Consider the following 16,418-nt stretch of genomic DNA (forward strand, 5'->3'; position numbering starts at 1 on the left):
TTCAACTAAATCGGACCCGTGTTAAATGTCAAGTCAGCTTTTTATTATAGAATTTGCCTAAATATTCACAAATGTTTTCTTTACATTGTGACGCTTATTTTTAAACAATTCATTCAAATTAAATTTTTTTTTGTATTGTGTTCAATTATGTATGCATGCATACGTGTGTATGTATGTGTATATATAGGCCTATATATATATATATATATATAATTTATACACCAATTAAGGAGTTTTACCTTTATTTTGTATCAAGAATCCGCTTTTCTATATACTTTCTCGCTTGCTACATGCTTTTATGTCCGACAACATATAGATTTTAACGAAGTACTTTTATAAAACCAAGGCCCACTTTTCCAATTGTTTCTAATGTTTATTTGTGAGCAATCTTGTGTCGGTTAAATTATAACTGGACGGTTTTAACGTGAAAGAAAGAAAAGATAAAGTGACATTTCCTAGATTCATAGTTATAGTCATTATTTATTATTACAATGATTAAAATGCTTAACTAGCCTAAATCAAACTATATGAAGACTTTAACTATACATGCATTTTTGTGTAGTTCATCCCTAAAAGTTAAAAAGCCTACGCATTATTAATTCATGAATTGAAATAAAAAATAGTTGCAAAACAAAACAAAAGTTGCAGAACAAAACAAAACAACATGTGAGGACTGTAAAATCAGATGTAGATCATCTGTAACATTGCAAGAAAATCATTAGAGCTGTGCGTTTAGTCATCACATCATTTGTCTTGCACGTCTCGGGGAATAACAATTTTCTTTATAAACTCATGTTCACAGCTTTGGCAGTGGATTAGTCGGGCAGACAGTAACATGATTGCTCCCGATGGGAGTCAGATGACCTGCTCTCCTTTGGATAACTCAGAATAGTTTTGACTACTCACTCACATTGAAACATGTTCATAAGTTCATATTTCAAAAAGGCGTTGTCACTATATTAATCATAATGAAAGAGGGCTTTTGCAGCTGGTTCCTCCCGTATGATTTCACAGACCATCCGGCAGCTGAGTTCATGAATGCCACTGGATGTGGAAGTCTTCCAAAAAACATCCCTGTTCAGAAAATGGACACTTTTCTCATAACACTTCCATTTTCATAATGATTTCTAACACATTATTTTACAATATAGCTAATGCATAACACTTATTATTTTGTCTGTGAAATTAAACTACACATTTGCTAATCTAGACTCCTTAGGTTTTGCTGAACCCGCCTCCTCGTGGCGGATTTGAACATAGCAGGGTTATTGCTGTCACTGTTTCATTCATTCGTGTATTAACACAGTCAGCAGAGCCGTTTCTCCATTAACCTCTTCACAAAAACATAAACATGTCCGTCTGGCAATTATACTGGCAGAAATATTTATTAAAAGTCCCATACTACAGCTTCAAACAGAGAGAAGCTGAATAACCAATGCTTAAAGGGATAGTTCACCCAAATGTTCATAAGCTCATATTTCAAAAAGGCGTTGTCACTATATTAATCATAATGAAAGAGGGCTTTTGCAGCTGGTTCCTCCCGTATGATTTCACAGACCATCCGGCAGCTGAGTTCATGAATGCCACTGGATGTGGAAGTCTTCCAAAAAACATCCCTGTTCAGAAAATGGACACTTGTCTCATAACACTTCCATTTTCATAATGATTTCTAACACATTATTTTACAATATAGCTAATGCATAACACTTATTATTTTGTCTGTGAAATTAAACTACACATTTGCTAATCTAGACTCCTTAGGTTTTGCTGAACCCGCCTCCTCGTGGCGGATTTTAACATAGCAGGGATATTGCTGTCACTGTTTCATTCATTCGTGTATTAACACAGTCAGCAGAGCCGTTTCTCCATTAACCTCTTCACAAAAACATAAACATGTCCGTCTGGCAATTATACTGGCAGAAATATTTATTAAAAGTCCCATACTACAGCTTCAAACAGAGAGAAGCTGAATAACCAATGCTTAAAGGGATAGTTCACCCAAAAATGGAAGTTACCCCATGATTTACCCACCCTCAAGCCATTCTAGGTGTACATGACTTTCTTCTTTCAGACGAATACAATCGGAGTTATATAAAAAATTGTCCTGGCTCTTCCAAGCTTTATAATGGCAGTGAATGGGTGTTGATGTTCAATAGTCCAATAAACTGCTCCGATCCATCATAAAAAGTGCTCCACATGGCTCTTGGGGGGGGGGGTTGCTAAATGATGTTGTTGCTAAAAAGAACATTATTTTGTGTATTTGGTGTAATGCAATGTGTTTATACGGTTTAAGGTTAAAAAACCACATTATTTTCCACATACTGTACATTATTGTTTCTCCTCTATGTCCCGCCTTTCTGAAACGCGTCGATTTTTACAAAGCTCATCGGTCTGAAAAGCGAGGTGTGCTCTGATTGGCCAGCTATCCAGTGCGTTGTGATTGGCCGAATACCTCAAGCATGTGACGGAAATGTTACGGCCCTCACCATACTGTGATAATGCCGTTCTGGAACAGTGTTGTAAATACAACTTAAAGGGTTAGTTCACCCAAAAATGTAAATTAGGCTGTGTCTTACTCACCTCTAAGCATCCTAGGTGTATATGGCTTTCTTCTTTTAGACAAATCCAGTCGGAATTATATTAAAAATTGTCCTGGCTATTCCAAGCTCTATCATTGCAGTGCTTCAGTCCAAATGAAGTGAAATAAAAAGCGCCCATCCATAGAAAAAAATGGGGTGGTGGTGGTTGAACAAAGGCCTCCTGTAGTGAATCGATGCGTTTTTGTAAGAAAAATATCCATATTCAAAACGTAATAATCACTTTAATCTAGCTTGCGCTCACTGTTGTAAACGGAAGCAGTTCTGGGCGGATGACGTATGAGGGTGACTGATTTCTAGTTGTGTCCTCTTTTGGAAGACCAAACAAAGTAGTTTCGCTTTCACAACGAAGCACACAGTGTCTTCAGGACATGGCGGCGGCGGCAACAAATCTACAGCGAGAATCAAAGTTACACCTTTCTTTCTTTGCGTGAACATTTGGGCAGCGTTATGCAAATCTTCCCACATAGTGAGGTAGATATGTGAGGGCGTGTTAGAATGAAGCGTTTTAGGAGGGCGTGGTTGAGTCTTAACTTTTATAAAGAATATCTCTTTGGATTTGAGACTTTAGTGTTTGCAAGTTTAGGGATCTTATCTATTCACGAACAGCTTGTAACACTCCAAAGAGAAAGGAAAATCTCTTTTTAAATTGCATCATATGACCCCTTTAATAAAGGCCTCCTGAAGCGAATCAATGCGCTTTTGTAAGAAAAATATCCATATTTAAAACTTTATAAAGCATAATCTCTAGCTTCTGCTAACTGTCGTCCGAGCTTTCACGAGAGAGTGGTGTTCCAGCGGATATTTTTAGTTCCATTTCTAATAATACTATGTAGAATATTCCAAATACCTTTCACATTATTTTTATTATAATCTAATATTTTATTATATTATTCCTTCTTACATATTCTCATATGAATTAATCAATTCTAATACTTTTTTTTATTTTATGCTTCTGGATACTTGTTACTATTGTACTATTGTTTATACAGTGTGTTTTTCTTTTTGCAGGCATTTAATAAACCTTTAGTAATCCATGGACTATTTATTTGCTTTTGTTTATTATTATATTTTTTTATAATAGGACAGTTTTTGTCATTCAGTGATGAAACAATCTTTAGGAATCCATCATATGCTTTATCAGTATCATCTTCATCATACTAATTTCCAGTTTTGTTTCAATAATTCTTTCTTAAAAGCATTTGTTTTCTACAGTTCTTACGCTTTTATATTTGAAATAACTAATATCTAGTATACTTACAGTGATAGTCAATAAAAATGGGTCACTGGTGTCATTATATAATAACCCACTATCCATACTGTTTTCCATAATGTTCATGAATATATTGTCTATCAATATAGCACTGTGAAATGTGATTCTACTAGGTCTAGTGATTGTTGGATATAAAGCCATGCTATACATTGTATTGATGAAATCTTCTCTTATTTATGCTTTTTTGGATTTAACAGGTCGATGTTATAATCTCCACATATGAACAATCTTTTTTAATGTTTTTGTAAACCATTTTTTCCATCCACTAAATTCAATATTTGATCCAGGGGTTCTGTATATACAGCTCGCTACAACATTTTTTGTCCTTTCCATACATATTTCCACAGTAATAAATTCCAACGGGTCATCAACAGCTGCTGTCATGTCCACCTTATAATTCAATCTGCTATCCACATATATTATCATGCCTCCTCCACTTCAATTCACTCTATTTTTATAATTTAATTAATAACCATCAATCTCAAAATCCACATCTTTCTTAATGTTGATCCAAGTCTCTGATATTGCTGTGATGTTAAAATGATTCTTAAATATTCTTTAATGCTGTGGAAGTTGGCATATAGGCTTCTGCTGGTAAAGTGGATAATTGATATATTGTGCTCTAATTGAAAAGTTATATTGCAGCAGTTATTAATATTGATAAGTTAGTTATTTTCTGGATCAATATTATTTTCAATGTCCTGCATGTTATGCTCTGTATATGCAAAGGTATCTAGTCCAGATGACTGCTTATATTGAGGAAATGACTTTTGTCCTATTTATTCTTTCTGACTACTGGGTGTATTCCATTACCTTATTATCGTTTGGCATTATTAGTTATCCAGCTCCTCCAGATCCCTAATGACTAACAATTTGGCTTGCTCTGTTCCATTCAGCTTAATAAATATTTTAAATTTTTTGGAGACCACACAGATTGTATTTTTTCTTCTTCTGTCTTGTAAGGAGTCGGGGTTTGATTTCCAATCCGGTGACTATGATATCATTCATTCTGGTATAGTGTTCCAGTTGTATTCCTGTAGAGATTCTATCTGTTCTGTCTTTTCAATGTCCATTGTTCGATGCACAAAAAAGTAAAAAAAAAAACAACAACATTTAAGCAATTTCTTAAATGCAAATGGAAATACGAATGTTTTAAAATTAAGTTTAGGCTTTCTCAATAACAAATATGAAACATAACAAATTACAACGCTCTAAAGACGGGGTGTCCAATCTCGGTCCTGGAGGGCCGGTGTCCTGAAGAGTTTAGCTCCAACCCCTCTGCTCTAAAGTATCCTATTTTCCTCACATTGCATTACTAAGCGCTAACCATTTTCAATTGAACCTCCAAATCTTGAACAAAGCTGTTGATTTCCACAGGCATTGTATATAAATGACCTCTAGAGGGCAGTAACGCAGTGCTTGCATCGAGGGTAGCGGTCGTCCAAGAGAAGAAAGAGCCTGACAAAATGATTCAAGCACATAAAACAAAAACATAGAATCCAATTCTAAAAACATTGATTAATAGTCTTGGTTGTTTGATAGTCTATAGCAGGGATCATCAAATCTGGGCCACGAGATCCACTTTCCTGCAGAGTTTAGCTCTAACCCTAATCAAACACACCTGAGCATGCTAATCAATGTCTTCAGGATCATTAGAAAATCACAGGTAGGTGAGTTTGATCAGGGTTGGAGCTAAACTCTGCAGCGCATTGGCCGTCCAGGGCAAGATTTGAGAAACCCTGGTCTATAGGCTAGACCACGGGTATCACCACGTTTAATTAGACTGTGAGAGACAGAAGTACAGTGTGTTCAATGGACTGTACTAACAACATACCAATTGTTCAGCTGCCCACACGTCTTTCAAACAAAAACTCAAAACAAAAGAGTTGAAAGTTGAGAATTGTGAAAATTAAAGGATTTAGGATCTTTAAACGGCACATGCCACCGTAAAGACTGGAAGTTTACCCCTTATCAGCCTCCGCGTTAAAGGATTCGTTCACTTCCAGAATAAAAATCTGATAATTTACTCACCCCCACGTCATCCAAGATGTTCATGTCTTTCTGTCTTCAGTCGCAAAGAAATTAAGGTTTTTGAGGAAAACATTCTATGAGTTTTCTCCATATAATGGACTTCAATGGTGCACAACGGGCTGAAGGTCCAAATTGCGGTTGCAGTGCAGCTTCAAAGAGCTCTACACGATCCCAGCCGAGGAATAAGGCTCTTATCTAGTGAAACCATCGGTCATTTAAAAAAAAAAAAAACATTTATATACTTTTTAACCACAAATGCTGGTCTTGCACTAGCTCGACTTCACGCATTACATAATCGCACTGGAAAGGTCACGGAAGTACCGACCCAGTGTTTACAAAGTGAACGTCCAAAGAAAGTCAAACGCCCTTTACAAAAAAAAAGGACATTTTGAAGTTGTAGGAGACAATGAGATGGAGTTTTTCGCCCTACACTACCTTTTTGAACTGGAGTACACAGACGAAGAGCTGACCGCGCGTGACCTTTCCAACGTGATTACATAATGTGTGGTTTTGCGGACGCGCATCGCAGAGCTAGTGCAAGATGAGCATTTGTGGTTTAAAAAGTATATAAATTGTAATTTTTTTTTTTAGAAAATGACAGATGGTTTCGCTAGATAAGACCTTTATTCCTCGGCTGGGATCGTGTAGAGCCCTTTAAAGCTGCACTGAAACGGAAATTATGGACCTTCAATCCATTGGTCCCCATTGAAGTCCATTATGTGGAGAAAAATCCTGGAATGTTTTCCTCAAAAACCTTCATTTTATCATGTATGCCATGTAACAGTAGCTTTTAAGTCATCTCTGTGTCAGTGTACTCCGAAACGTATGACATGCACAATATTTTTTTTCTGAGGAATACCCCTGAATACAATACCAGCTGCAGCTGACTCGCACACGTTGAGTCACAACTAAGGCCTTTTGGGTATTGATGCATGAGATTTAAACTGCCCTGTTCCAGCCATCTCTGAAAACGGGGCTCTTTGGGCGCCTGATGACATGTTTTTGACTGCATGACCAGATCACCCACACCTCCAGCTCAGTAAATTCATCAGCATTCAGAATGGCCACTTTGTTGTGGTGTCGGCCTGTCATATATTAGCTGCAGCGGCCCAGCCTGAGAACCAGTTCGCCTGCTGCTCGACCACAGCCACCAGAGCCTCATAAAGCCTGTTTATAGATCTTCAGCCCTATGACAGGAGAGGCCGTGCCAGAGCGAAGGGGAGCTTGTTTACGGTGCGGTGGTCTCATTCCACTCCGACGAGAGAAAGAGTGTTTTTCCCACTGCTGCGATGAACTGAGTGTTTCTGCAGGAAGCTGGTGGAGGTGCCTGCTGCAGCTCGGCCTGGCGCCAACCCCATGCCACACGCCCTGACAGCTTTATTTGCCAGTCAAGAAGAACGCTCTTCACATCATCGGTGCTGGCTCCAGACAACATGGACCTGTCTATAACTTTTTTTCTCTTAAAGAAACCAGATTCTTGGAACTTCAGGCCTGTTTGAATCAAGTTTTACTATGATTAATGTCTATGTGGACAGTGTGAAAATAAATACCAACCACAGAGTGTCTTTTAAAAACTACTCTGTGTGCGGAACTACTTCCTTCCGCCACGGATTCAAGTCTCAAGTCAACAATTCGAAAACGAAAACGTTCGAAAAATATTTTTTTGAACTAGTAACGAAGGAACGTTGAGTTGCGTTATTGAAAGCTTATTGTGTTACTGTATTAGAAGCTCATTGTATTATGTAGCTTCGAGTTTTATGAGTGAGCGAGCATGATTACCTGCATCTGATACAGCATTCATTCTTCATTTGTTAAGGGTGATTTCCGATGACCGCGTTGCTCACTGCATTTGTTATCTGCGTCTTATAAGGTGTAGTTAAAAATACAAATAACATCCTCGTTTCCAACCCTGTTTCAGTCTCTTTCAATATAAAAGTTTCTTCTCTTCTACTTTTTGGTATTTCACGGCGGCAGGTAACCAACGTAAATAGGTGCATTACCGCCACCTTCTGCTCCGGAGTGTATAAAAGTCTTTACTCGATCATAAAAACAGTCTCTTGTCGCTATCTAACGACGGAACAATGTAACTAAGGCCCTATCCACACCAACACGGTTATTTATAAAACCACAGCTTTTTCTACACGGTTTGACTGATCGTCCAGACGCAAAAGCAGCGCCAGGTCACTGAAACCGAACATTTTTGAAAACTCCTGGAATTAGATGATATACCGTATTGACCCCGAATATAAGACAATGTTTTTTCTTGGAAATACATCTGAAAAAACGCAGTCGTCTTATATTCAGGGTCTAGACTTTGACATGTCAATAATACACCCACAACAAAAGGTATAAAAGTCTTTACTCGATCATAAAAACAGTCTCTTGTCGCTATCTAACGACGGAACAATGTAACTAAGGCCCTATCCACACCAACACGGTTATTTATAAAACCACAGCTTTTTCTACACGGTTTGACTGATCGTCCAGACGCAAAAGCAGCGCCAGGTCACTGAAACCGAACATTTTTGAAAACTCCTGCAATTAGATGATATACCGTATTGACCCCGAATATAAGACGATGTTTTTTCTTGGAAATACATCTGAAAAAACGCAGTCGTCTTATATTCAGGGTCTAGACTTTGACATGTCAATAATACACCCACAACAAAAGGTGGCGCCAAATACGCATAAAACAAGTGTGCCATGAAATACGTAATGTAATGCGTGTTGTAAAGATCGCGAGTAAAAACAAAAGAAAAAGAAAAGCTTACAGCTGCATGAGTTGTTACTGTCACTTTAACCTGATGGGGCCAAACTCTCTTTGTGATTTTAAAACGTAAGACAGTACCCAGATTTGAAGACTACAGTAAGATTGAACTTCTACTGTTAATAAGATTTTGGTAGGGTACTATTAGATGGATAGCCTAAATGTCTAAAGGGGCTACCTGTTTTTTTAATGGTATATCAAAAAGTGTATATTTTTTAAATGTGATTGTTGGTACATTTGACCAGTTTTTACCATACTTTCAAAAAAAAATTAAAATAGGAAAAATATGCAATATGAAAATAATTGAAGACAAAATGTGTTTTACTGAGAAAAAACAAGATTTGGTTTTTAAAAAGCCTTTTTCCAAAAGGTACATCTGGAAAAAGGGGGGTAGTCTTATAATCAGGGTCGTCTTATATTCGGGCCAATACAGTAATGCCAAAGCCAATTTTTTATTTATTTTTTTACAAATGACCACAATAAAAAAAAAAGTAATATTATAATATTAAAAATAATATATATTATAAATAACTGTCTAATTCATGACTTTTGTTGTGTGTGATAAAATGTGTGAAAAAATGATCTAGAAAGACACATCTGAGTAAGAAATGAGCTTCAGTATTTATTTTTCTAAAACAATTGGAGCACATGCTATCTGTACCAATATGGAATCTATCATTCAATGTAATAGTTGTACACAGATTTTTTTTCTTGTAACAATCTGAAAATACATTTTCCAGGTTTAAACCCAAAGTTGATCACATTTTGCCCACGTTCGTTGGAATACCTGAGTGAATTAAGAATATGATTGGTCAAAGTAACTACTGTTGTCTTTAGGCTGATGAATAGCAGAACTGTACAGGCTGTTCCTTATTCTTAAACCAACAATCAGCTCTGAACATTTTATTAACCAATCACGTGGCAAGGACCCAAAACAATTCTTTTCGCAGCTATAGTAAACAATAATTCACCCATTTCAATATTATTGTCAGTAATACCCTGAGCTTCTTATGTAGACTTAACCCAGTTCCTGGGTCTGAGGCCAGCCGACTACAATTCCAGCTTCTGGCTCTTCTCAGTGGCTCTGGGAGAAAACTGCTATTTTTTACTTGGAAACACCAGCGGCTGGCTGTGGACTTGGCCAGAGCACAGGCAGGCCTGCTTTCCATGAGACACTGTGCGCTAAAGTTGTTCCTATCTTCAACTAATCGGTTTGGGCAAAGCCCAGAAATGCAGCATACACATTAGACTGAAGCGATATACTATCGGGTGCTTTATCAAATACTGAGACTTGAGGCAGATATCATCTGCTCGGGTTCCACAGTTCATTTTGGGGTAACGCCTCTATGTAATATTCTCAAGGCACAATAAGCTTGTTACTGGATGTTGTTTTGACTTCGTTTTCCTTCTATGAAGCACAGAGCGTCGTATGTGCTAGACCTGGACTTCAATCCTGTACAGCTTGGATTTAATCAAGTATTTCAAATAACAATTACACACACACATTTCTGAAACAAACAAATATATCTTACATATCTACAGTCAGATGCGTAATTGGTGCAATAATGTAACTAATAAAACAGCAAGCATTATTTGCACTATATTACATATAGTATTACAGAATATGGAGGCTATATTTAGATGCGTTTATATAAATATAGATATACATAGATTTATATGTACATGTTTTATGTTCAAACGCTGCATAAAGCATAAAATAAATAAACAAGGTGATTGAATCTTAAGGAGGGTATGATTTGCAAAATAGAGATGCTGTATTAGAACTAAAATAAAAGCACTGGTCTTAATACTACAAAATTAACAATCTGTCCTATAATCTGGAGTATCAAAAAAGCTGCACCGCATTTACCCTGCAAAATGTACAGTTTGGGAGTGCTGGAATGACTGTGGAGACGTGAGGGTGGATGGGTTGAATTAAGAGGTCTGCTGAGTCTGTGAAGTGGGGGATTGGGGTGTCATGGTCATTTTAGGTGATCCTGCTATTTCACCTCCGAATGTCGCTGATCTTTGAGTGTTCCTGCTCGGCGGGGCCGGCATCTAAACTGGCGCGGCGCGGGCCTTGGCTCCGGCTTCTCATGTGGGAACCAAACCCGACCTTGCCTGGTTTGTCCTTGTTTCCTTGTCGAGCGCCCTTGTGGTGCTCGCCGTCTGAATGGGAGGAAAGCGGCGGACGTCGCTCGAGGCCGCCTGATGCTGGAGCAGCTGGGATGGATGTACAGATGCCCAGGCTGTCGCACAGAGCGCCCCAGTTCTGCTCGCACTGCAGACGCACGCTCCGCGTAATAGCTTCCTTCACCTCCTCTCCACAACTGAGCAAGATGTTCACCAGCTCAACGTACGGCCTAAGAAAGCGGGATGATAGCAGTCAGTCACGGTTAAAGCACTGCTGCTCTACTTCAAAATGCTGACTCTGTTCCCTGTTGTCCTCATATGTTCATTATAGGCCAGTGCTGGAAAAGACACGGCAATGACAGTTTATGTCACTGTACAGTGACTGTGTGGACCTTTAATGAGACGCAGCTGCTCCTCAGACTCAACACTGTGTGTGAATAAATAAATTAACTTACTTAAATTAACTTTACATAGCTCCACACGTATTTTAAAATGGAAAAGTACAGCAACTGCCTGGAAACACGCAGCTAAAGGGAAATAACAGACTTTATTCATTTGGATATTTATTATGTCATCAACTGTATTTATTTAATAAACAAACAAACTTGAAACCAGGCGTGACGTGATTATTGGTTAATTGTCTGATCGTGGTTATTTGATCTAACCACAATGATATGAGATAATGGATAATTAATTAGTCCAAATAAAGGAAATTTAAAGAGATATTTTCCCAATCAGTTTTGGTTCCCATTGACTTCCATTATATTTTTTTACCATAAAATGAAAGTCAATGGGAACCGAAACTGTTTTGATGACCACCATTCTTCAGAATATCTTCTTATGTGTTCCACAGGAGAAAGGAAGTTATAAAGGTTTGGAATGACATGGATTTTTCATTTTTTGGTGGACTATCTCTTTAAGCACTTATCAAATTGGCAATATCGTGTCATCTTTTCCAGGGTAGTAAATAAATAATAAAAACACTTTTAAAGTACACAAAGATAGCCTTTAAATGAAAGGAAGGCTTGTGGGCTTGATCAGACCGCATTATATTTTATTATTACAATTAATTACATAAATATTAATTTTCAAAGCATAAATATAAATCTCATGGGCCTATGCGATTATACAATTCCAAGCAAGGCTTACATTATAAGCGACATGAACATCTCCATTATTTGTATGACAATCGTCAGCACATAATTCATGATCGTAAAAGGCCTATTCGCAAAACCTCAAACAATACCAAGGCACACAAACAGGAAACCATATAGTACGAGTAAGTGCAAACAAGAGCAGGGAAAGCTGATACGCCGAGTGTGAAACCTACCCTTTGGGAAATAAGTTTTGGAAATGTATCATTTCCACCATGACATTGACGTTGTCTTTAGCAGCTGAGCAGAGGTTGTGTTTCACGTAGCACTCCCGCTGAAGCTGGAAGACCATCTCCTTTATGGCCAGGCATTTTCGGCTGATGCAGCTGAACTTGTGCCTTAAGCCGTGAGCCATGCACTTCAGTGCATCCTTGATGAAGGACTTGCCCTGTGAGTATTTAAGACAGAGTCTTATCAGATGCGCAGTCATAAACAGCCTTTCTTTCTCTGCTGGGATAATATGGACTAATAGTAGAACTTATTTGCTAGACACACATCTTGAGACCGCGTTACAAGCTTGAAACCCTCTGCTTCAAATCCACCTGCACCTTGTGAAACACGAGCCAGGCTGGAGGCGGTGCCAGCTGGCCGGTCCGGTCGCAGGGTCATCCTCTGGCTGCGTCTGAGGGACATGAACCCCGTGGGAGAACCGTGTGCTTACCTGCGAGTCAAACTTGCCAGCATTGTGCAGGAAGGTCATGCAGATTTCCTGAAGGCCCCGGATTTCGCAGGAGTTGTTCTCGAAACACTCGAAGACGCCGCAGCCCACGTCTCCTGCGCTCACGAGACAGTGCTGGATCTCAGCTGCGGAGAGTAGAAAGACAAAAGCTAAATAAAGAGTTTGCAACACAGCCGACATTTTCCAAAGCCATCTCTACAACAGGTCTATTTTTAAATAAAAAATAAAGCTGCTTTTGAAATATATACTTGACACAGCCTTTTACACATGAATGTGGAGGCCTATTTTCTGGCTTTGTTTCTCCTGTGAAAATTGAAGAACTGTATTTAGGGGACAAATTTAGCTGAGAGCGCGCTGTGGTAATTAAGGTATGCTATTAAAGTCCATCAAACTGGGAGGCATCTTGCAGCAACTGCCTGAGATGTGGAAAAGCAAGGTTAACTGTATATAGGGCAGGACGAGATTGCTTTTACCTTGCTGTAGAGATGAGCAAGGACTACTGAGTTTCAGGAAATAACCAGGGAAATAGAGAATAGCAAATAGCATATGCAAACATGAATATGAATTTTAATCAGATCTTTAAAGAAAATAAAAGCAATTCTGATTGCTCAAACATGCTAATACACAAAGGAGCACTTTATTCACTTATTAAGAGGTTGCAGAAGCACTGATAAATGTTTGATACATTAGATCAACTCACATTCAGTTGCATTTTCATGACCACAATGGCAGACTTTAGAAAACGGCTTGTGGTGTGTCTGTAAGTCATGTCCTATTAAAGAAGCGCAGTAAGAGAAAGGCTGCACTGAACTACATTAATGAAATATTTTCGTTTTACAACTGCAACCAGAGGGCAAATACAAACATTATGCATATTGGCCATTTACTGACTTTTATTTGAAAATGAACAAATCCTATGCTGTAATAAGTCAAAAATGACGTTTACTCTAACGCAAGGCAAACAGTTAATACAATTTACTGTGAAATTTAAACCCCATTGTGTGAAAAGCATGAGGCAAAACAGTTCATGAAAAGCAAAAAGCTCTGCAGCTATCACATTACAAATTGCACTAGAATGTTACAAAAAAAGTTATTTCTAGGGATCTCACAATGGCTACTTCAATCCTCATGCTTTCTTAAAGAGATTACATTTGAAACACAGACTGATTGTTTGTCTTTCTCCAACATAACATTATGTGAGCATATAACACAACATAACGATGTCTGTCTTGGAGATGGAAGACAATCAGACATATGCTCTGATGAGGACAAAAACATACTATTTTGTTAACGTGTCTGACAGAGATGAGTGGTTATTATTTTCACAGAAATATCCAGAGTAGTATTATTAAATATACTAAGTGAAATAGTATTTCTAAACACATCACTTAAAATAATCATACATTTTCTACCTAAATATTCTAGTTCAAAAGATTTGTAGAGTTTTCCCTAACATATTTCAGCTGGACAGAAAACAGTAAACGAGAGGTTTTTAAGGGCTTGTATATGAATACACTACCCAATATTAGTATGCATGCATTGCAGTAGATCTGTGCCGATGTAAAGTGAGCTGTTTGTGGGGGAACGGACGTGTGGATCGTGCGCGCAATCACGCAGCAGTGACCCACTGAGCTCTTCTGGGATACTCGCGTACTCTGGGTCACCCCCGTGCAAAAGTTGTCCAATATGAACTGATATGGCTGCTGTTTTTTTTATTTGTCATGCATGCATGGGATGCAATTGCTTTTCTGCCGTGAGAAAGGTTAAGTCTGATCCACCTCTAGTGCAACATGTAGAGCCATTGCATCCCTCCACGTTACAGGTTTAACTTGCTCGTCCGCACAATGCAACAAAAGTTGCGTCCGTTTATATTCGATGCTCTTTATAATGATCGTGCGTGCACTTTGCATGACAGTTATCTGCACTCAAAACTAAAATACCAGCCGAGGATGTCGTTCGTAAACGCAAATCCTCTCTGCGCTCGAACCTTACAGCAATGTCACCGTATACCTTTGCCTGCCTTGTGTCACGCTATTAATAGTTTACGAAGATATTGGATTCCTCTACGCGTGCTCCGTATTTACGAGATATCATCTTCCTGCGTTTTCGGAAAACGTCGCGCCGCGCGTGATAAGATGCGCATTGGCCGGTTTTGCGCTAATGCGCATCTTATCACGCACGTGTCCGCACGCACAACACTCAGTCCGGGCTTCGATCATATAGCTTCACAACACTTGCATTCTCTTACCTGTGTTCTGTAAGGAGAGACGTCCCTTCTGACTGGCCGGTTTCTCGGGGTGACTCTCGTGAACGTCAACGTTATCCGTTCCCACCACTTCCCCCAAGACGCAGAGAAGCAGCAAAGCTAGTGCGCATTTGATCAACATTTCTACACTGGGTAAATAATGACAGGCTGTCAGCCCGGGATCTGATGTGGACACTGAGAGCGTGTGAGAGTGGAGACGGGATGGATGCTGGATATATTTCCCAGAGCGCGGGTGTCAATTTGGATGAAGGAGTTAAGCAGGTGTTGTCAGTCGTGCTTACCGACCAATCAGAAACGCAGACCACCACGCACAAGTTTTAGGGGTGTGTCTGGCGAAAGTTGTCTCTACTTGACATAAACTAAGCTTGTAAAATGTGAAAGGGTGGGTGGGTATTTACTCTGCAAATGCTTACGAGGCATTAAGCAGTTTGTAAGGACAAGAAAGAGCATGCGAGTCTTCAGCCTGTGATTATAGGTGTTGCTGTTAATAGTCTACTGTAACTGATGGATTTTTACAGAAGAGGATATGACTCAAATTTGAAAGGAAATGCATATTAAATCCACGAATTTATAGAAGTCATAAAGAACTCCAACAGGAAATATCAATACTATTCTTTTTCCATAAAATAAATATGAAAAAGAAAAACAAATTACGCAAAAAAAAACCCCGCAATAAATGTTTACAATTTCAATATTTCAAAGTTTTCAATATTTAAGCCTATCATGTTGTATTCACATGCTGCATGTATTATTTGTTTGTTTTATAGAGCACCATTAAAACAATGCAAGGTTGACCAATGTGCTGTAAAATCAATTAAAAAAGGTAAAAAAAAACTAACAACAACTAATATAAAACAACAACACACACATATAACTATAATTCTACCAAGAACTGGAATACACACTAGTTTCTAAATAGGTATAATATCAGGATATAAGGACTAATAGCAACACTTAAAAAAAAAACAGTAAAAATAGGGCACAATGTTAATTTTTGATATTATTGTTTTACAGGTGTTTACACTTCATTGCGTTGTATTTTAGGGTTAATGGAAATGTCCTTAACAATTACTGGATAATGATTTTGGAATGTTTTTTTAATTATTTTACAGTAAATGAATAGCCCAGATATCTGTTATGTAATGAATTAGCTACTACTAGTGACTAATGAAAGATGATTTACTTAGCTACATTCTTAGTAGCCTACCTTCTAATAAAAAGTAAGCACGAATAACCTAAATATATATTCGCTATTGTTTTAAGCAATAAATGTTACAATGGCTTGCCATAGCCTACTAAGAATTGGAAATTTAATGTGTGGCCACCCGTAGGCGAAAAATAGGTGAGCAGCGCTGAAGCTGCAGACAAATATTTGGTCAACACACTCTCGTGCTGAGAGGAGAATAAAACATGGTTAGACTGTCAAAGCTTTTTTATAGGCTGTTAAGCACTTCAAATGCTATTGGTAAGATTATTCACAACAGAAAGACTATAAATTAAAATCTGGTATTTCAGTTC

The 16,418-nt window shown here is 38.2% G+C and overlaps 1 protein-coding gene across 1 annotated transcript; it reads right to left on the reverse strand.

Annotated features, from left to right (window-relative positions):
* Window positions 1-9,311: 9,311 nt before the first annotated feature.
* On the reverse strand, window positions 9,312-15,126 carry LOC107567481 (stanniocalcin-2). Its single transcript, XM_016253176.1, has 4 exons — window positions 14,883-15,126; window positions 12,617-12,759; window positions 12,132-12,343; window positions 9,312-11,031 (listed from the first exon to the last, which is right to left on the reverse strand). The coding sequence occupies exons 1-4, from the start codon at window positions 15,019-15,021 to the stop codon at window positions 10,674-10,676; spliced, it is 852 nt and encodes a 283-aa protein (XP_016108662.1). The 5' UTR covers window positions 15,022-15,126; the 3' UTR covers window positions 9,312-10,673.
* Window positions 15,127-16,418: the final 1,292 nt, after the last annotated feature.

This window comes from Sinocyclocheilus grahami, unplaced genomic scaffold (assembly GCF_001515645.1).
Source record: "Sinocyclocheilus grahami isolate Dianchi unplaced genomic scaffold, SAMN03320097.WGS_v1.1 scaffold1162.1, whole genome shotgun sequence".
Classification (NCBI taxonomy): domain Eukaryota; kingdom Metazoa; phylum Chordata; class Actinopteri; order Cypriniformes; family Cyprinidae; genus Sinocyclocheilus; species Sinocyclocheilus grahami.